This window comes from Agelaius tricolor, unplaced genomic scaffold (genome assembly GCF_023055355.1).
Source record: "Agelaius tricolor isolate 1412-34295 unplaced genomic scaffold, bAgeTri1.0.p SCAF_11, whole genome shotgun sequence".
Lineage (NCBI taxonomy): Eukaryota > Metazoa > Chordata > Aves > Passeriformes > Icteridae > Agelaius > Agelaius tricolor.
The window spans coordinates 12,704,793-12,725,793 of record NW_027269271.1 but is presented as its reverse complement, the minus strand read 5'-3'; the positions used below and the strand labels follow the sequence as shown (position 1 = coordinate 12,725,793).

Here is a 21,001-nt window from a genome sequence, read left to right as displayed (position 1 = left end):
GAAAGTCAGTCAAAGCAGTGTCTGGAGCTTGGCTGCTCCACATTCTGGGGAGAGTCCTTTCCCAACAGGCTGCAGACTGCAACACAGCTCTTCCTCTCATGCTTTTCAAGTTCACCAGAACTACTTCTAAGGGGTGGCCCTTAACTGTGGGGATTCTTGGTTAATTGTGAGAATATGTCACCAAATGCAATTCACATAAAATCACAATTTCATTACATGCACATCATCAACCAAAATATATGTAAAGCAGACACCTAAGAAAATACACTACATATGAATGAAAAATTATTTTATTTAAAAATACATTATACAGCAGAGTGTCTCTCTTTTTGTTTTCTCACTGCTGGTTCACAAAGATAGTATGATAATTTTAACCCAAATATTTGACTGGGAAAGATCCTGAGAAAGAGACCAGTTACAAGCTGATGATATACAGTACACTGAAAAAGAGTCATCTCTTTTAACATAAAAGAATCTCTTGGTAATCTTATAAATCAGATATAAAAAATGCAGATTTGCTACCATGCAAAAATGAGTGAACATTTCATTTAAATCTGCACACAGAGAAATCATTAGTACCTTGGAACCTAACTAGCTAGACTAAGAGCAGGGTGAGTTTAACACGGTGATACAAACTTTGGATCTACTACAATTTTGTAAACACAGTTGATAGTCTAATACAGGTGGATTTGCAATCACCTAAATAACCTAGCTGTAGCTAAGGACTCTATTCTAGGTCTTTTCTCCCCACAGATATATTTCTTCAATCTCTTAATTCTCAGCTTAGCACAATGACTTCGTGGCATATGCTCTATTGCACTCAGAGATGACTTGGCCTTGCCCTGTTTGCCAAGCACTCTTTAGGTAGTTTTATTTTAGTGAAAGCAGAGGTTAAAACATAAAGTAAAAGCAGGCATTACCTGATGACTATGTGAGAATGCACTAAAATTCATCATAGAAACAACAGACCTGATTCTACATCCTTGTGTTTCAAACATACTCTAACAATGATTAATGCACAGGAAATACACTGAACTCTGGAAAATTTAAGGCCTAAAATGCTCAACAGCCTGCAATGACCAATTGTATTCTCAATTTTTCTATAGTGATAGCATTTTATCAGCTCTTGCCAGAGGGACACTGTCTGGCACATGTTAAGAACGTCTTCAGTATTTACAATATTCAGATCCATTTGGTGCTCAATTTTTATAGGACAACTTCACTATGAATAGTCAGCAAGACTCTTCCAAAGGCGGGGGCCTAATCTGAATATTCACAGCAATAACAGAGATATGGTAACATTGGCAGATGTTGAAGAAAAATCAATTTGTCAACACCATGCAGGCTGGCAGAGGATTTTTTTTTTCTTTTTTTTTAAGAATATGAGCCTCAAACACAGAGATAAAAAGCTTTGTAGAGAGAAAGTCTGCCTGCCCTGGTCACTTAGGCTGAAAAAAAAAAAATAAGTGAGTCATTTTGGTTTTTCCATGAGTCTTCCATGAAAATGGAGAGTAAAAACTCAAATGAACTTTCCTCACTAAGCTGGTGACCCTCTTCTTATCTTAGCACCCATTCTCCCAGCATAGTATCAGGGAGTAAAACAATCATGAGAAGATGCAGGCTGCCTTGAGTAATTTGTTTAAATGATTTATGAATAGCATGGCTTCCCATCAGATATGCTAAGCTAAGAACAGAGCCCTTAACCTTTCATGGGATATCATTAGTAATAAAGAATATATCAAAGATCAAACTCTCTAAATTATTCTCACTTCTTTTAACCTAGATACATATATGTCATCCAAGACATTCAAGAACTACAAAACAACAATTCAACTACAATTATGTCAGGAAAATATCCAAATAAATAAACTTTTAATTATGATACAATACTTATTACAGTAAAAATTGGCATTTTTTTCTCTTCAAAAGCAGAAGCACCAGTCTTACATATAACATACTGTTTTGAATGATATCTTACATGGAATACAGCGTAATACAATGTGCAAACAGCATTTTCATACAGAACATAATATTTGTCTAGTTTTTATACACTGAAATTGCCTCAAATGGAAACAAGTTCATGCTGAATTAAAAATGTAGATTTTAAAAATCAAAGTTAAATCAAAATACAAGGTACTGTTGGAATAGGTACATGAACCATTGAAAACAATGAGAAGCCAAAATAGAGGGTAATGTCAGATAATTAGTGCTCAGTTTGTCCCATTCCATCATAAAAGTAAACAGTTAATATTTTCGCTAGAAAGTAAAGTGACGTTCTAATATTTAAGAATTCTTCAAAATGTTGGTATCATTTTAGTGATGTAAAAATCAAGTCAGAAATAGGACTTCTAAAAATTTCTTATTTTTTGATACACTGCAAATATCATGTGTGGGTTGTGAAAAGAGATGAAGTCCAGTGGAGTGAATATACATCAGCGTCAACATCATGTGACTTCTGCAAAGGCCGTGATGTGGTTCTACAAGTTAAAAGGAAAAACAAACAGATAAAAACCATAAAATCACACAGACAGACAGCAGTCACCTTTGTGAAAACTTTTGCCTCCTGTGTTTGAAGGGCAGCCTTGTACTTAATGACTATTGTAGGATGATGTAAATAAAACTGATTTTCACTGCAGTGCTCTCACTCACTCCCATAGCAATTCTTGACTGCTGAAAGACTGGATAGGGAAGTATGCTGAACAAAGTAATCATATGTGATGGTTCTATTATATTTTAATTTCAGATGGCTTTTGTTTGTTTTAATTAAGTTTAATTTTAAATTACATGTGAATAATTGAGTTAGCTGTACTTCTATTGCTATGTTATTCATAATTGAAAACAAAATTCCTAGAAATTAAAATGACAGTTTCTGACAGATTATAATACTCTATTTCAGTGTAAATAAAACATTAATATTAAAATTGTAAAGATTATATTCTCCCCATGAGCTAAATGGCACTGAATTAAGTCGCAAAATGCTTGAAATCAAGTGGCATTTGGCAATTAAGAACTCATATTCAATTTATATTCAAATTTTTTTTTCAGAATCACCAGTCTCCACTTGCAGTCTAAGAACATTTTCCTCTTTCCTTCAGTGGGACAATTCTTAGGAACACTGAGATGTGTGTTGGAACACAAACATTCTATGTGCAACTCTAGAACCCTGCAGCATCCCAAAGAGCTTGGCTACTTTTTCGTACTCAAACCTAAGCAAGTGACTCTGCAAACACCTGAAGGGGAAAGGAACCACAGAGTGAAGTGCAGGATCCAGAAGAAGTGCATTTCCCTTTGGGCACACTGCACCCTTGACTGCCACCATTTTTCACAAAACATCAAATGGTGGAATTAGTAAAGGGAACCTTGATGTTAAGCCATGTGTTTGTTCCCAAGCACAAAAATGCACAGAGGGTAAAACACCAAGCAAAGCACTGCAAATTTTTTTTCATCAATTTGCCTCCTGGGCCAGATTAAACTCAGAAGACAGGAGATGTGAGCTGAAGAAGAGGGCAATGTGGATAACCCGGGGAGAGTGGGACCTCCCATTTTTTGCTTAAGGGAAGTCATTCAGAAAATCTCTTATCACACAGCATAAAAAATGCTGGAGAGAAACAATGTCCACCATGTAAGTTTCTATTTCTAAGTTCTTTAAACTGCCTGAATATTTGTCTATCAGTCTGAGCAGGGGGAGATAGGCAGGTATCTTTGCTTTTTCATATTAGAGAGAGGGAATTAGAAATGCTTTGATTGGAGAGCTGCCCTTTACGCCCCCATTTCCCAGCCAGGCTGGCAGCTTTTCTCCCTCTCTCACTGTGCCATAACTGTACTGAGTCCAGGGGGAGAAGCTCTCTTCCACCTCCCCTACAATATGCATTTTAGCTCTAGCAATGTTCTTGCTGTATTTCATGACAGCTTTCATAAAAGAATACTACTTAACACTTAACAGCAAGCATCTTATGTATATTCTTCCCAAAACCAGAATTTATGTATTTTAAATAAACAACCATTATTAAACTATGCCCAGATTTTTTAAAAAGCATTAGGAAAAAAAAAAGTACAACTTTCTATGAAAACATTTTCAGTAAAAAACAGTAACAAATGTTATTGGTTACAGATTTTTATTCTGCAGAAAAAATGCATAATTAGACTTCCTAAATTAGAAAAAAAAATCAACTCCATTTTATTTGGCTGGCCAAATTCTGTTTTGAGTATACAATACAGTGGGCAAACTCAATGACTCTGGATTTGCTGTGAGGCTATGATGACATTTTCTTCACAGTATTAATTTTCTTTATTTAGACCTCAGAAGTCATCCTGTCAACTTAAACTATTCTCAGCCTAAAATTATTCACTTTTTTCATAAGATGGTTTAAAAATGAAGAATTGGTGGGAAAAAAAGAATTTCCCTTTATTTCAATCAATTCTTTCAAGTCCTGCTATGTGCCATCCCTGTCTCTAAGTGACACACATTTGTCTGTGATGCAGAGAACCAAATGCTCTTTCATGTGGCATTAATTCAAGAGTGGATAATGATTATTTAGGGAAAGGAAAATGTGGTTCACACTCCTGCTAGCTATACTTCCAAAATGAGCAGGTCACCATCCTGGGAAGACGTGCAGAGCATGGGATATAATAACACAGAAGAAAATCTTCCTTCCTCAATAAGCCCTCAAAGAGAATTGCTAAGCTGCTGATCATGGACCTATTGATTTGGACCCTACTGAAGGCCTGTCAATTCATTTCCAATGGACTCAGCAGGGTGATGCATAACTAGGTCAAAACTAATCACTTGCTAACGGCAAGAATCACTGATACACATTCATGCAGCTGTCTGGTTACTTGTGCTTTTTCATGCTACCCTCTCAGGCAAAACTACAAATAAGCCTTGCTGACACTCTGCAGAAAAAAACCCAAACAAACAGCATCCCTCTGAAATAACTACATTTCAACTCTTTTAATTCTGCTTCGATTTGCTGTGACAAGGGTCAGAGTGAGATACTAACTACTGTCAGCAAACAGATTCACACAGATGCAGGAAGAAAAGCAAAAAACCATGCATAAGACCTCAGCTTCTCCAATTCCATGGGAATTTTTTTCCCTAAAGTTCCCTAAAGAATCAGAAATGCTGAGGGTCTGCTCAATGGCAGCAGTCTCACAGGCAGGCAGACCAGCATTTGTACCATCTCTTCTAAGTGGACAGTACCAGGCTGGTGAGCAAAGCATGCATCATAACTGCACTCTCACAACACTAACAAAAAAGGTAAAGCTAAGGGCTAAGCCTTGAGTGCAAGTTTCTGGGGAAAATGATCCACAACTGTATAGCTTCTGTTAAGTTTTAATTAATTTCTGTTGATAAGCAATGCTATAATATCAAAGCATTGAAAAAATACATTAAACTTTTTGTGATTTGCAGTTTTCATTATATATATTAAATATTTTTAGTTTGGGGTTTTTTTTACTTTGTTCTTATCAAGACAGTTAGAAACATTCAAAAATAGTCATCATCCTAAAAAGAACATTCTTCCCTTTTTGAAAACAGGACTTTGTAAAATTGTTTGTAATTTTTCCCACAGTAGAGCTTGTTAAAATAGAAAATACTACTGTAGTACCTTAGGCAAATGATAATTGATCAAGCAATAATAACAATAATGTTATCATGCAGCTCTCTGAGTCAGCAGAGTGTACTATCTGCTTTTACTGGAGCAGTGAGTTTCGGAGCAGGTGTTAGTGCCCCACACCCTGCACAGAAGGCGGGCAGGCAGGGCAGTGCCATGCCAGGTGCTGTGGCGCTGCACTGCCGCGCACATACGTGATTGCCTTATTGCCTGAGAGCAAGGGGTGTTATTGCCTTAGAGCAAGGGGTGTTATTGCCTTATTGCCTTAGAGCAAGGGGTGTTATTGGAGCAAGGGGCTCGCCGCGCTCCGGCCCCCACAGCCACGAGAACAGCCGAAGGATGCGCGCTTTGAGGGAGGCTCCTCGCAAAGCATCTTCTTGGCTGTGGCTAACGCCTCGATTCTGTAACACCTACAACATGCATGTTGGAGGAGGTCACACTGAATATATTGTTCCACTTCCCATGTTTAAGTATTAGTTTATCTGAGCATTAGATGTAGTGATCACTGTTTGCATTCAATCAGAAATAACTCTTGTACAATCCCTCAGAAGCAGATTTCAGCAGAAGAGTAGGACATGAATACAAATTCAAATCTTTGACATTGAAACAAAACTGGTTATGATTTTTTATGAGCTGACTGTCCTGGGTATGTGTTTGTGGTATGTGTGTGAAGCAGTGTTGTATTGTATCTCCTTTAACAGGCTGCATTACCAAGAGAGAATGATTATGCCAACAACTGCCTATAATCTGATGTAAGCACATGGGCTCTCATCAAACCATCCTGGAGAAACAAGTATGGACATCTATGAATGCTTTTGGACATCAAGTACTACAGTATTTGGAGACCTCTCAATTAAAATATTTTGAAGCATCAGAAATGGCCACAACCCTCTCCCACATCTGCCCATAGTATGGTGAGGTAAAGCATCTTTGTGTTTTGCTTTTAGCTGTGAGCTCAGTGAGAGGTGATCTCCCTGGAGAGCTACAGGGAGCAGGCCAGGCTCCCTAAGCCATGGTGCTGTGTGCACACCAGGGCACACAACATTTGAAGACTTGGCACCAACATGCTGAAGACCAAGAAAAAAAGCAGTAACACTGAGAACTAAAGCTTTCTGACATTGTGAAGAAGCTGTTCTGTGTCTCGTAAGTAATCAAGATGGAGTAAATAGAAAAAAAATACTCCCTAAATTCTGAAGAGGAAATCTTTCCCAGCTTAAAAACACTAGCAGAATTCATTGCAATATCTACATTTACTATTGCTAGGATGTTTTATCACCATCATTATCTTTGGCACATATGCAATAGAACAATCATTACTGTGTTAAACTCAAGAAGATTTCTGAGACAGTTAACCCTGACAGTCACTAAAAACTCATGTGCAACAAGAATGTCACATATTGCGAGAGGAATTCTGAACCCTTATGACCATTAAAAGTTGGAAATGACAGAAGGAGAGAGCATGTAATCTCTCTGAGTTCAGTCATGCTGGATAGTCAGTCCTACAGGGCAGTATAAGAAACTTCATTGAACAAAGAACAGCAACTGTGTTGGGGAAGATTTGGGCACTGCTGACAGAAGTAGCAGTATGAAGGAATGCCAAGCAGAACCTTGGGGAATAAATGCAGTTTAGCTGTCAAAGACAGCATTGCCAAGAACCCACTGTGCAAATAAGTAGTACTGAATAGCTACAGAAAGCACTGATAATCACACACAGTAATTATCTCATCTCACAGGAGATGAACCATGGTGCATCTCCTAACCCAACGCTTCCTTCTGAAACCTTCTATCTCAGTATTCTATCTACCACCTCCATTAGTCCTGAAATGCTCCATGTTGTATTTGTATTTCATTTTCTCAAAGCTAGAATACTTACAAAAAATAAATAAGACTAGCAGACTCATAAGCTACTACATGATGGGTAGGAGATCTCTGTAAGCCCTGGCCAATTTCAGGTGACTTTCGCATGAAAAAATGTCAGTCTCCCCTGAAATAGGAAACATAATTTGTGACTGCACTTGGATAAAGCTGAACCTCCAAACTCTTCCAGGTACTACCCAGAATATCCCCATTTCTCAGTAATTCCTGAAAAAGAACAGAACTCTCTAGTCTTTACTGTGGTAGGATGAGAGCTTCCTCTCTGTAGGAGACTGCCAGCTAACTGAAACACCAACTGTCTTGTAAGAGAGAAGAAGGTAAGAGACAGAAGAGAAAAGGAAGCAGATGGGTGAGTGGTGAGGTTTCTTGGCTTTCATTCTTTTCATTAATTCTGAGGATGATTATAGTTAAGGTAAAAGCACTGTCTGCACTGCTGAGCAGACTGGCAAGGATCACTCAAGGAGACACTGTAACTATAGCTTATTTGACTGCATGGGCACCCGTGCAGAACAGCTAAATCATCTGCATGTACCACAATGCAACAAAGTGCCATGCAAACAGTGATCTAACCTTGTCACCAAGCAGCAGCAGCAGCTCAATTCAGAGTATCACAAGAACTCATGCCTATTTAAGTGCACTTAAAACATAGCTAGACCTCCACCAGAACTCAGACAGTGGCAGCACAGTGAGCACGCCAGGAGCATTTGCTCTCCAAGCAGAAAGCACTGGAATAGCAAGTAGCAGACCTGGAAACAGCAAAACAATGTGCTTCCAGGTCTGTATGATGTATCATGTGCTTACACATTTACAGGTGAATTAACTACAAAATAGCAATGAGTGGGGTCCTATCTGGCAGGCATTTCTAATGAAATCATTCTTTAAGGCAGGAGTTTTTAATTGCTTGATCCCAGATACCTGTATAGTTACTGGTTTTTAGTACCAGTCACATAGCTGCATTGCTTCCAGCTTGCACTGCCTCAGCCTTTGATAATTTCAGACAGTTAGGACTTGTGCTACTCCCTGTAGCTAATTTCTGACAGTATCCTGTCTTTAATATTGGTACAGAAACTTGTAGGCTTAAAATAAGGAAAAAAAGTTTTAAAATAAGCAAAATGTAAGTCTATGTGCATTCAGAATATTGAACTGGAATAGTCTTCACTGAAATGTAGTGAAAAGTAACTCATGTGTCTAAAGGAGGAAGAGGCAAATAGCACACAAATTATTAAGCATCACTCTCTCTCCTGGGGAGAACAAATGATGTAAAATAAGAAGGGAGCTAAAAAGCAAAGGCTAATTCAATAATTCTTGTAGCAAAGGTAGTTATTTGAGAATACCTAAGTAAGTTTAGACCTTAGTTCCCTGAAGTACTGTTCTTAATTCCTTTTATTTAAGAGGGTCTGTCTTCTATCTAAAACTTTAGATTAAACAAAAAAAATTACATTTGAAAAAAGGTAAAAATACCCATAGAAACTCAAAACCTAAAGCACTCATATGTAAGTAACTTCTTCATCAATTATTTGCTAATTCAATTTTAAACTTTCTGGAAGTCAAAACAGAAGAAAGCATTTCCAAGCAATCAGCAAAGTCTTCACCTTATTGTCCTTGCATGACATCCTCTCTGTCTGAAAAGGAACACAGGCTTTGCAACAAAGACAAAGATGGGAGGGACCTCACCAAGTGGTATCACTTTGTGGTCAGTCCCCAGTTTAATTAAAACTAATCTCTAGAGAGAAGCTGCATGACAGCAAACAGCTACTGCCATAAGAATAGGGGCTCAGAAGGAAAGAAGCTCATTCATGTAACAGAGTCCTGGACAGCTCACAAATGGCAGTGGTTATCCTCTAGCAGAGCAAACACTACTCTTGACATCATCCTCCCACACTCTCCCCATTGCTTTCCCCACAGCATCTCAAACTAGGCCAAGTCTCAGGAAAAGAACATTGTTGATCGTAAGTGAGAGGTTCTCAAACCAGGTAGAAACATGGAGTTAACATGAAGTCTTTATCCCAGGAAAAAAATTTAAAATGTCAATATCCAGAGAATGTGTATGTATTACCTATGATGGCTTTTGAGCCACAGGAATGACTTCTATTGCATGAGAGCCTAGCACGTAAATAAAACATGTTCTTATTAATGTGATATGTTCCAGGCCAGCTGACAGCTTGTTTTGTTCTGACATTTTACAGAAAGTTTACTGAATGGATTATTTTGAATTCATCATCTAAATGCTTGTTCAAGCAAATGAGACTCTGACCTCCTTATGACAAGATATCAGTGGAAGTATTTTGAAAATATTTGGTTCAAAAAAGGCATGTTAGACCATTCTGAAATCTTCTTTCCCTTCAAGGAAAGGAATAAAAAACCCAGGACTAGTAGCAATTCTTACTAAAGAATAACTTCCACCACATTCAAGTTAGTATGACAGATTGGGAAACCTTTCTTATATTGAACATGAAAAAAAATTATCATAATTAATCTGGATTTAAAATAATACCACAGAAAAATATTTTTGGTGCCCTACCCAGTGTAGAATTGCTTTCTGTTTTCAAATATGGGCATAACCCAATAGATTTTAATCAATTATGACAGATACAGTCATTAGAAAAACCTTCCTTTAAACTTTGCATTACTAGTTCAAAGTTTCCCCTTGGTAAAAATGTCTAAAATGTTTTCTGTATTTTGTTATGCTATCTGTTTGAGTAGTTTTTTGCTCATAAAATTAGTCAGACAATCTTACCTAACATATATGATGTTACATACAACATCATCTTCAAAAAATATAAATGATTATCACAGTAAACTAAAATAAATTTTATTGTGATATTCAAGCAAAAAGTCTTGGCATACCCAGGAGACTCTCACTAGCATGTTCTAGTCTACAATCCCATGTGCTCTGACAAGAGATCAGGGGGTTGTGCAGCTACTGTATGGCCCATTGCTCCTCTCACTTCCAAGTGGGTGCCCTGTCCTGGGGCTAGCACATGTCTGATGACAGGAGCCCCACAGGTGACCCAGAAGGGACTGCATCCCATGCTCTACACCAGGCTCAGGACATACCACACACAAACAGGATAAATGCCACTTGTACCTGAATTGCAAAGCCCCTTGGGCCAGGGGTTAAACATTCTTTCTAAGCATTCTAAGAACCTTCTATGTTCTGTGGACTATCAGGCAGAGTATTAATCACATTTACTTGAGGAGCACAAGGGGAGAGGGTCACAGATCTACTCAGCCTGACTCCATGGGCTTAGCAGCAGCTATGGCACTGAAATGACGACATGAAGAGTCCCCCAAGGGGTGTCACTGAATTTAAGTCTTTCCTTCTTTCTCTTTCACTGTTAAGAAACACTGACATAATTTTAGATCTGATTACTGTGGCACTCTTGTCAGGATAGTTTGTGATCATCCTTCCAGGAAAGCTATGTTTTATTTAATTGATTTTTAAAAAGTCAGACATTACCTTTTCTAAAGGGCTTTCTACTCTGGGTATGCTGATCATGGGCATCTGGGTCAGATTATCCAGATGAGAATGCTCATGTTCTGGCTGACGTCCTCTGAAGTTATTTACCACACAAACCACCTAGAAGGGATTTGAAGATAAACAGAATACCTAAGGAACAACTCATATTTTCAAGCTTTGATCCTGACAATTATCATTAGGCAGAAATGACACCAGCTTTAAGTCACAGCTTTACAGTAGAAACACTGAAATGTGAAGTTCATGTTTTACAGAAAATCCTTAATTAATATTTCAAGACAAACGACTTTCAAGTGATTTATTGGTACATGCATCATTTGAGAACCAAAGAAACCTCCTATCTAAAAGAAAATCCATTACTGAAGCTGCACAATAGAGCACCAAGTATTATCAACCTCACGAAGACGTGTCTTGCAGCATCACGTGGCATTAACCTTTAACTCCTGGGAAGGCCAGTGCCATTTCAGTTTTGATCAGCAAAGACTTTCTCAAATGAAGAGTAAGAAAGGGAATAAGAAGGCAAGGACCATTCCCAAGTCTGAATGTAACCTCACAGGGACTTCGTAATGTGATGTGTAACAGTTTGTGCTTCTACTAATTACAACCCTCAGCTGAGCAGTAACGTTTGCCAACTGCATTTTCTTCAAAACACAACTAAATTTGATTTCATGCTACTGGACACCTTGTGTGGAAGGGAACATTTGGAAATGCAAGCAGATGTATTTTAAAGGAGACTTGCAGCTACCCTTGCATGTCTAGAGGAGTGAAAACACCCACCCCAGCCATCCCTGGGAGGGTTCACAGCCAAGCCATGCTTTCAGATCCAAGACCTTGAGGCCAAGACTCTGTGATCCAAGAGTCAAGCTCAAAAGAGTTTTTATGGGGAAAAACATCAAAGGTGTTTTTAGTACTATTACAAGCTGCCAGGCAGACAAACCTACAGGCATTAAACAGCAGTGACTGTTCTATTCTATAGTCTTGCACTGCAGATATGAGTGAAGGTGATTAATAGATTAGAAATAGTTTTCTGACACAGACAGTAGCCATTGGCAACTGCAATTAACTATCTGGTTTTGGAACACAGCTCCAGAAAAGGAAAAGGCTAAACAAAGACTTTCTGATACAGAATAATATGAAATTTCAACATAAACCTGAATCTATGAAACACTAGCACTATGAAATAAATTCATTAGAGTTATTGTAAAGCCAGAAAAACAAATGCTACCTATTCTCTGATCAGTGTGAGTACCACTATACCGAATTTAATACTTTATCCATGAAATCATAACAATGTGTTATTCTGAGGAATATATGTTTCCTGCATGTGGGCCTTGCTGCATAAATTGCTGTTTGAAATACTACAATCTGATTTATATGGAAGTCAAAAGAGATAACTGAATCAGTCCTTTTTTGACTTCACATTTCTGAGTGTATGTAAATACTACTAAGGAAACTGATGACTAATTAAAACAACTGAGGAACATGTCTTTTGTTATTTAGTTATCTGAAGGCTTTTTTAGAGATACAAACTTATACATTGATTTTTTTCAAACAGAAGTGACACAGACACACACTTACCAAAAATACTGCTATAGATATTCCAATTACAAATCCTGCTATTACATCTGACCAGTGATTTCGATACTCTGCTACTCTGTTGATTCCAGTAAGGAAGGCCAAGCACATTAAACCCAAACACAGAACAGGTTTTGCAAGCCTTGTTCCTCTGGCTTTCACTGTGTTGGTGATATACATCTGAAAATTAGAAAGGAAGAAAGTGTAAGACTGATGGATGTCTCCTACTAATTGGTGAATAAAAGCTTTATATTATATTCTGTGTATTTGGTACTTTTTTTCTGGAGTGGGGGAGAGTGTAAAGAACCTAGGAGGTAGAGTAGTAGATAAAATCATCATAACCCTTTCCTAGGGATATAGAAAAAGAACCAGACTATACAGCAAAACTGCATTTTACATGAACCTGAAATGCCTACAGAAAGTCAGACAAATTGGACAATCCTATCCAATTACTCTCAGTCTATGTATTTATTTATTAATGCATAGAAGTAAAGAGACTGATTTTTCACTGGGCAGTGTTGACAGTAACAGAAAAAATATTTACCCTGAAGTACTACTAGTATTATTACAAGCTGCCAGGCAGAGTAAGAAAGGGAATACATAAAGACCTTGTTTTTGTTAGCAAAAGCCTTTCTTCCTTATACACCAGTTCTTTACGTGACTAATTAGTGATTTGTCAAAAAGCAATGAAAAGGTAAAAAAAGTGTTAAAGAGCAGTGAAAATTGAACTAAATGCCAGCATCTACTTTCATAAATATAGTTTCAACCAGTGACTATAATAATAGTTTCATCCAGTGCTGAACTAATACAACCCCATGCTTCACACAAACCAATCTAAATGCTGCGGGTTTTATGCATCAGACTGAGAAATCCATTTGTCCTGCTGCAGTCTAATTCTCCCTGTGCAATACTACTGAATTAAAAGCAGTGCCTGGTAACAGAGCAGCTCTTCTGCCCTAAGAGTGCATTACTGACTATCAGCTCTTCCCAAGCTCTGATGAGCCAATAGAAGAAATCAATACCAAATATTTGACTTTCCATTCTCTTATCTTGGCATTGAGACCACTTGCAACACCCCTCCTCCCCATCCTCAAAAAAAAAAATTATACTACAGCTAATAAGATTTTTGACAAAATGTTTCTACTCTGCTGAAAATGTTTCTGTAATCAAACCACTGAAACTTTAAATCTTCACATTTTAAACAGGATTTAAGTTTTTGAACAGAAGAATGCCAGTATTTCCTATGGGGTTTCACTGGAAATTCCAAATTTGCAATGCCATCACTTTGGACTGCAAAGGAAAACAGATGAGTCTGCATTGAAGTGCCGTACCACTTCTCTGGCCATCAAATGGGCAGTCCTTTGGGTTTGTTTGGGGATTTTTTGTACTGTCTGAAACTTCGGTGGAATTTACCAGGGAATCAGTTTACAAAGTGTTCAATAATCCAGCCAAGAAGCAGTTTAGAAAGTGTGGTTATAGTCACAATAAATTAAGTGAAGAAGTAGTGGTCAGTGCTTGTCTAAAACGAGTAACATCTAACATTTATTTTGTTCAAAGCACTAGAGAAAGATCCATGGCTTAGGGGATGAAACAAAGCTTGATCTTGAAATAACATCAGAGAAGTGCAACACACAAACCTTCAGTGTACTTTATATGATTAACAGGAAACTAGTAGAAAGATTTCCACTAATTCAGACAAAGCAAAGGTTTGGAAAAAAGAGTTTCGGTGTTTATCTTCAAGCCATATTCTCCTCTCTTCTTCCTAGACCATTTCAGAAACAGTTGATTTTTTTTGTCTTGCTGATTCTTCTTTTATCTTAGCTCCTTGTACTTTTGCAGGCTGTCTTCAGTGAGCTACTCTTACCATGCAGGAAGGTGATAATAGAACTGCAACTTTAATATTCAGCTTTTTAGCCCCACTGATTTTCTCGAAGCTATAGACAGAGTACTGCACACTGAACTAATTCAGTAACCATCTAATTTAGTGAGTCTCATTGTTCTACTGGATACTGCCACCATTATCTACATTCACACTATGTGTCAGGACAGCTGGTGCTAGGAAAAACACTGGATTATTTTTAATACACAATAAGAAAATCAAATTTTAAATACAGCTTGGGTGAAGTTGACACAGGGGAGTTAGCAGGAAGCTCACCTGCATTTAATTCTGTATTTTGTTATATTAAATTGAAATGACTACTGAGAAGGAAAAACTTGCTTAAGGCACGTCATGGTGACATATTTCAGTTATCTATAACAACTGGTCATTGCCAAAGAAGATTGTCTCTATTTTTAATACGACAAAACACTTGATTCTGCATTACTTTAATCAAATTTCAATACTTTTAATACAAAGACGAACCCAAAAAATGTTCTGCATAAAATTCTCTGAATGTTGTCACAACCAAGCATATCCCTCAAATCCCTACTCAAGGCACTGAGGAAAAACAACCACAGATTCATGCTGTGCCTCACATGAGCAGAGACCTCCATTTGCCAAGTCCCCTCCTTCTATGAGCAGTCATGTTTGCCATGCCCAGCTCATTATTCAAAATAACCTGAGGGTTCTGCCAGCATAGGTATCATATCTATGTTTTCTTTAAAGAACAGGTACTACTCATGTAAGGAACAGCATTATATTACAATACAAGAGAATCAATAAAAGCAGGCCAAACTTTCCTGAAAGAATGAGACAAAAAGTCTGTATTTGCAAAACTCTATATAGCAAATATAGCCTCCTCCAAGGCAGGATTCATAGATACCCATTTTTAAACTTGGCCCCTTGCAGCTCTAGTATAATATATTAACAGTCAACTACCTGATTTACACTAAGAATAAAATACAATTAAGCAGCTGTTTTCTTCTTGATTCTGGTGGAAAAACTATAAACTAGCACACTCAGTAATTGACAAAGAATAAACAACCTGAAAAGATGACAGGATGTTTCACTCACTTTTAATAAATATTAAATGCAGTATCAACAAAGGAAAATAGCTCAGTGATTTAAAACATTAGTAGGAAGGAATGACAGCATAACTTTTTACAGGGCTAAAGATGTTTACTGAACAACTTCATCTCCATCCCTTTTAAGAACAAAAATTGGGGGAGGAATTTTCTAATGAAAGAAAACTTTTACATTAGTCAACAGCAAGACCAGAAGCAGAGATTTTGTATGTAAGGTCAAGGACTGACCAGAAGTTAGAATTAATACAGCAGGCTGCACATTCTCCTGCAACATCAGAACTGTAGCGAATCTTCTCTCAAAGAACTTCTGTTTTCGCTGTTCCTTTTTCCTGAAATAAGATTTTAGTATTAAAAGATATAGAGCTGTCACCACTAAGCAGACACAGGCAGAGAGTCATGTAAAGAGGTGGATTGTTACCTGATTGCACAATGTAATAATATTTACTATATTTTAAGAGAAACACAAGCATTTGACCTTCAGTCTTCAAGATACTGGAAGTGAAGCTGTAAGAGAACCTCATAAATTGAAATAAAACCTTTAACTGAAGCAGGTTTGAAAATATGAATTTGAAAGAAATTATCACCATCACCACCAAAGACAAAGCAAGCTACCTGTGAAGTTTTGATGTGACTGGCTCAGGCCACAGTGTAAGGAACAATCACAGCCTTGGCATTTAGCTTGTACTGGGAAAGTACTTCAAAAGTGTCAGGCTGCAAGTCTCATGTGAAGTTTGTCCTAAATCTAGCAAGAATAAAATAATTCCAAAACATGTTAAGAAAAGCACAGGAGCTGTATGTAAAGTGCAGGACAAAGTGGATTCCTGGGCTATGCTGCAAGCTCTTTCTAGGCATCTTTCAGCTATCTTTAGGCCCACCCACACCAACACCTATGCACACAAACACAGGTGCAACAGGTCTCACAATCCCATTTTAGTTACATTGGAGCTACACATCGGGCTGGCTGCTCTAGCCAGGAGGGAAGATAATTTTCCTTGCTGATCTCATCAGCCTGGGGTCAGGGGATGCAGGGAAGAAGATCCCATCTGTGTCTGCTATTTGTTTCTCCCTGATTTAGATGGCCTGGGAGACTGACAAAGACCAGTCCATCAGGGGGCATGAATAATGACTAAAGGCAACGAGAAGAATGAGGAATAAACTATTGCACAGGCATCCATCCCAGGCAGCACTTCAAACATAAATTATCTCATGTTTTTGTTTGCTTTTACAATGGGCTAGAATTAAAGAAAATCTCTTGAACTATTTAAGTAATATAAGTAATGTTATAAATGTTCCACCCAAGGAATTTTCAATATTCATCAGACCTACAAGAAAAGAAACACTCTCATCTAAAAGCTGAAGAAATAGTGGGCTGTTGTAGTCTATAAACAGGTTCAGTGTTTAGTTAGAATTCAGTTTGAAAATCCAAAATCTTTTAAGCTTCCTTTGGTAATAATTAGTGGGTCAAACTATTTCTAGAGCAAAACAAAGTTATATTCTCAAATCATCTGGGTCGTTCTGCAACTGTCCACTGAAGGTTTCTAGTAGTGTTTCTGAAGCCTCCTCCAGCTTTCTCTATATTTTTTGATCTAATTATTTATGGTGTTAGACCAAAATCAGCTTTCAAAGTCAGAGGTTGGCTTGGCAAAAGGGAAAGAAAGCTCCAGAATTCTGGACCTTATTATTAATTTTCCCACTATAAGCTCCCCACAGCTGTAACTGTAAAACAGCTGGAGAAGGTAAGAGGCATCTTCCTCTGTACCAAGACCATAAGACACCTGTTACAAAGGCTGTTTTCTTGAGGATCTGAATTGTAATGAAGAGCTGACTGACATGAAATTTATACAGGTCTTTAGACAATTCCTGTATCAAATGGTAATATTATTTCATTATTTGGTCTGAAAGAAACCAATGCACTCAATTTGTGAAGCTCATGACATATGTTTTATTATCAGTATTAAGGGATACTTGCTGCACCAGATCCTGAAAAGAAATTCCACATTCCTAGCACTGTTCCTGAAAGGCAGCCAGAAGAATCCTTTAATTTTCTAACAAAAAAAGACAACAAAGTCAATTCAGAGAGGTGGCTCTGCTAGTCTTTTTCCTCCTGAACACTCCCTTTAAGGCTGTCTGAGAAGTCTACCATGCCTTCACCAGCTGCCCATTTAGCTGGAATCTAACAGGCACTTTAAGACGAAGGACAGGCAGACTACACCTATACACCTATAACTGGATCAAGGAGTGACACTGAGGAGAATGTCACCATGCTGCCAGCACTGTTACCCAGACTGTCTTGTTGTCTTTTCCCAGTGACTTATAAACACACTGAACAGCAAAAATCAATGCAGCAAAACGCCAGGAGCAGGAGCATGGCAGAAAACATGATCCTGGGCCAACTAGAAGTTCTGCAGAGAAGAAAAAATTACTGGTAGGCTTTACAATCTGCTAGTCCTGTCTGAAGTCAAAGTTAAGGCCAAGGTTTCAGAGTACAAAGCAACAAAAGCTGCCTACAGACTTAAGGGCTGTGTCAACTTTCAAGACATGAAGCCTGTTCCTCTATCATTACAAACCCAAAGCAAGCCTGAAATGTGTGCAGTAACACAAAGTTCAAACACTACCCTACCCAGCTGCTTCTGTGCAATGCATTAAGAACAACACAAAAAGGGCAAAACTTCATAGAATTACAATTTCCCTTAAACTACTGCTACCCATGAGCAATCCCCTAGGTCTGCAGTACCAAAGGATAACTGTTAGTCACAAATCTTAAATTTAAGTCTATGGGATTAGGCTGACTAAATCTTCATATATCACTTTGAAATCCTAACAAAAAAAGACTCACGACTTCCACTTCCTGTGTCTCAGTTGTAGAAAACACCCCAAGTATGTGCATACTTGGCTGCTTCAAACCTCTAATTGTCCAGCTTATGTATATCAAAATGTGTCTTATACAATTATATACTGTTTAATAAAGCTGCAGTGTTTGCCTATGTAGCAAATATTGTTTCATCTGAGAAAGGGTGACTTGCAAGGCTGGTAAGAAATAAAGTAGATACAGTCAACTTATTAACCCAACTCAACCAACACCAAACAAAATATCTCCAATGAGATCAGCGCAGACATCTAAGGAAAAAACAAGCACCAGCCTGATTAATTAGAGTTTCAGAAGAGATTTACAGTAGTTCATTTTGAAAACACTGGTACACTGGAAAGAATAAACCTGAAAGTCTGAAGAAGAAAGGCAATGCATCTGTGTTTGGAGCAGGGTAGAGAAAACACCTAACCACAGCACTGCCATTGAATATTTCCATTGCTAAATCTCTCTTGATAGACACTGGAAGTAATGGAGGCAAACATTACAAAGCTCTAAATACTAGCACAACAACTGTTTGAAAACGACTGTACTTTCAAGGGAATTCTGAGTTACCATAGCAGCCACCCACTCTCAAAAGGGGGAAAAAGGGGGAAAATGGAAGACTCAGAACTTAGAAAAAAGAAGCTATTGTTAACAAGACAATATGCACAGATGCTAGGTGATAACAATGTGGCTGCACTTAAATGGAACGAGATAGGGGAATTATTATATAAAGCATTTAGAAGCCATGTTTCTAAATTGGTTGATGGAGAAATCACACAAGTCTAAAAGCATTTACTTCACCATCTTGGAGAGCAAGGACCCTTGGGCCAGCTCTTGGGTGTTTTTTTTTTCCTTTAGGCTGGTTTTGTTTTGTGCCCAGCTGGCTGAAATAACCAGGGACAATTCCATAACAATCTCTCCCTTGCTCCAAAATTTCTGTTAACCAAAAAGAAAGCACATATTGTACCAAAGATTATATGCTAATGAAAAAGTGAGTAATATATGGAGGTCTTTATGTCCATGCTCTTAATAACTGTTGTGGCATGGCTCATAGAAAGACTAGGCTACTGTTATAAATCTTCTACTCCAGTGAACAGTGATGAGAAAATTGTTATTTAGGGCCAACTATCCTGATAAACATCATGGCAGTGTAAGGACATGACCCCAAATATTGGAACATTGAATTTTTTTTTCCCTTGGAGTGTAATAAACAGTATTTTTTGCTTCAGTCATGCTTAGGATTTAAGGGAAAAAAAAAGCCTCAAAAAAATGAACCTGACAATATTGTAACAAGGAGCTACTACAGGAAGTCCTGAGAATAGATAATAGTGCTTTAGTTAAATGACAGTAGTGTCAAGCACCATGCAGGAGTACAGTAATGACACAGGATATATTCATTTCTATAGTTACGGAAAGAGCAAATAGTAATGAAATGGATCTCAGCAGCTTTAATTTTTAATATTGCTAACTGTATATTGACCACAGACAAGGTCTGCATAAAGTATTCTTGCTCATGTCAAAAGCCACTTATATTAGGTATTAAACCTTACTGATGTCTGCTTTTTGTTTTAAAAATGTAATAATACTATTTTACTTTCTGCTTTGCAGTAGCTGAGTAGCTGGTTTCCTAGTTACTCTGACTCTTGGTAACAGCAGGAATCCAACTTTACAGATGGATGAGAAATATAGGAGCAATTAGAATGAAAAATTCTGAGTATTTTCTAAAATAGCTTGCATCAAATTTAGAGTGTTTCATCCTTAGATATCTCTCCAAATAAAGACATTACTAGTAGAAGACTTACACTTGCCTCAAGTTAGAATAAAATGTCATTGTGCATCTCTTATTTGCAAACACTTGCCTGTGCTAACTGATGATCAACATCTCTTGAACAGACATTGCTCACAAGGAACCTGGTAAATGTTACCATCAGTGCTGCAGATTTTAAGCAGCTAGTTCTAAAACCCTGTGTAGAAGCAGTGAGTTGACACACTGAGGCTGAGATCTTTGCCATGTTGTCAAGGATCAGCTTCCAGATCAGTCAGGAATTAAAAGTTGGTTCAACTGGTATGTGCTCAAGAGCAATACACACTCACACACAGGTATACCTACATGTGCATACATGCACACACACACACACACACCTATGGGAAGGCCACTGCTCAAATACTGAGGGAACACAAGGGCTGACTCCTGCAATGACCACAAAGCTCCACACACCTGCCTAGTTTCCCACTGGCCCTGTGAAGGCAGTCCTGGGCTCATCCAAAGGGCTGCAGAGGGCTGTGATACCAGCACAGGTCAGGTAAGACACTCCCATAGGCATGTGTTGGGAGAACTTATCCCCAGCAAAGGAACAAGATGTTCTTGCTCCTGCTTAAGACTAGAATGATATGCACTCCAAACTAAGCCAGAGTTACTTGAGTGAGACTAAACAGTGACTCTTCCTCTCCCCAACCTATACAACAGCTCTGATCCAGGCAGTCAACACAAGGTTTTACCCCAGTGCTGTTCATCACTCCCTGTACAAGAGAGTAAAGAGGGGAAAAAAGGGTAGATTGCCTTGTAGCCCACTTCACTGCATAATAAGAGCCAAACTGACTTTGCATGAGGTACCTATAAATACCAATTATGGTACCAAAAGAGAC

General features: G+C 38.0%; 1 protein-coding gene across 2 annotated transcripts in view; it reads right to left on the bottom strand.

The window, feature by feature from the left end:
- Window positions 1–274: 274 nt before the first annotated feature.
- PLPPR5 (phospholipid phosphatase related 5) overlaps window positions 275–21,001 on the bottom strand; it is a 45,544-nt gene continuing 24,817 nt past the window's right edge. The window contains exons 4-6 of one of the 2 annotated variants that reach the window (XM_071436189.1): window positions 12,544–12,720; window positions 10,948–11,067; window positions 275–2,477 (exon numbers count right to left, since the gene is read on the bottom strand). In XM_071436189.1, the coding sequence (XP_071292290.1) occupies window positions 2,445–2,477; window positions 10,948–11,067; window positions 12,544–12,720 (330 nt within the window). In that variant the 3' untranslated portion in view covers window positions 275–2,444. Of the gene's footprint in view, window positions 2,478–5,854; window positions 6,023–10,947; window positions 11,068–12,543; window positions 12,721–21,001 lie in introns of those variants that run through there. The other variant, XM_071436190.1, reaches the window with a different exon arrangement.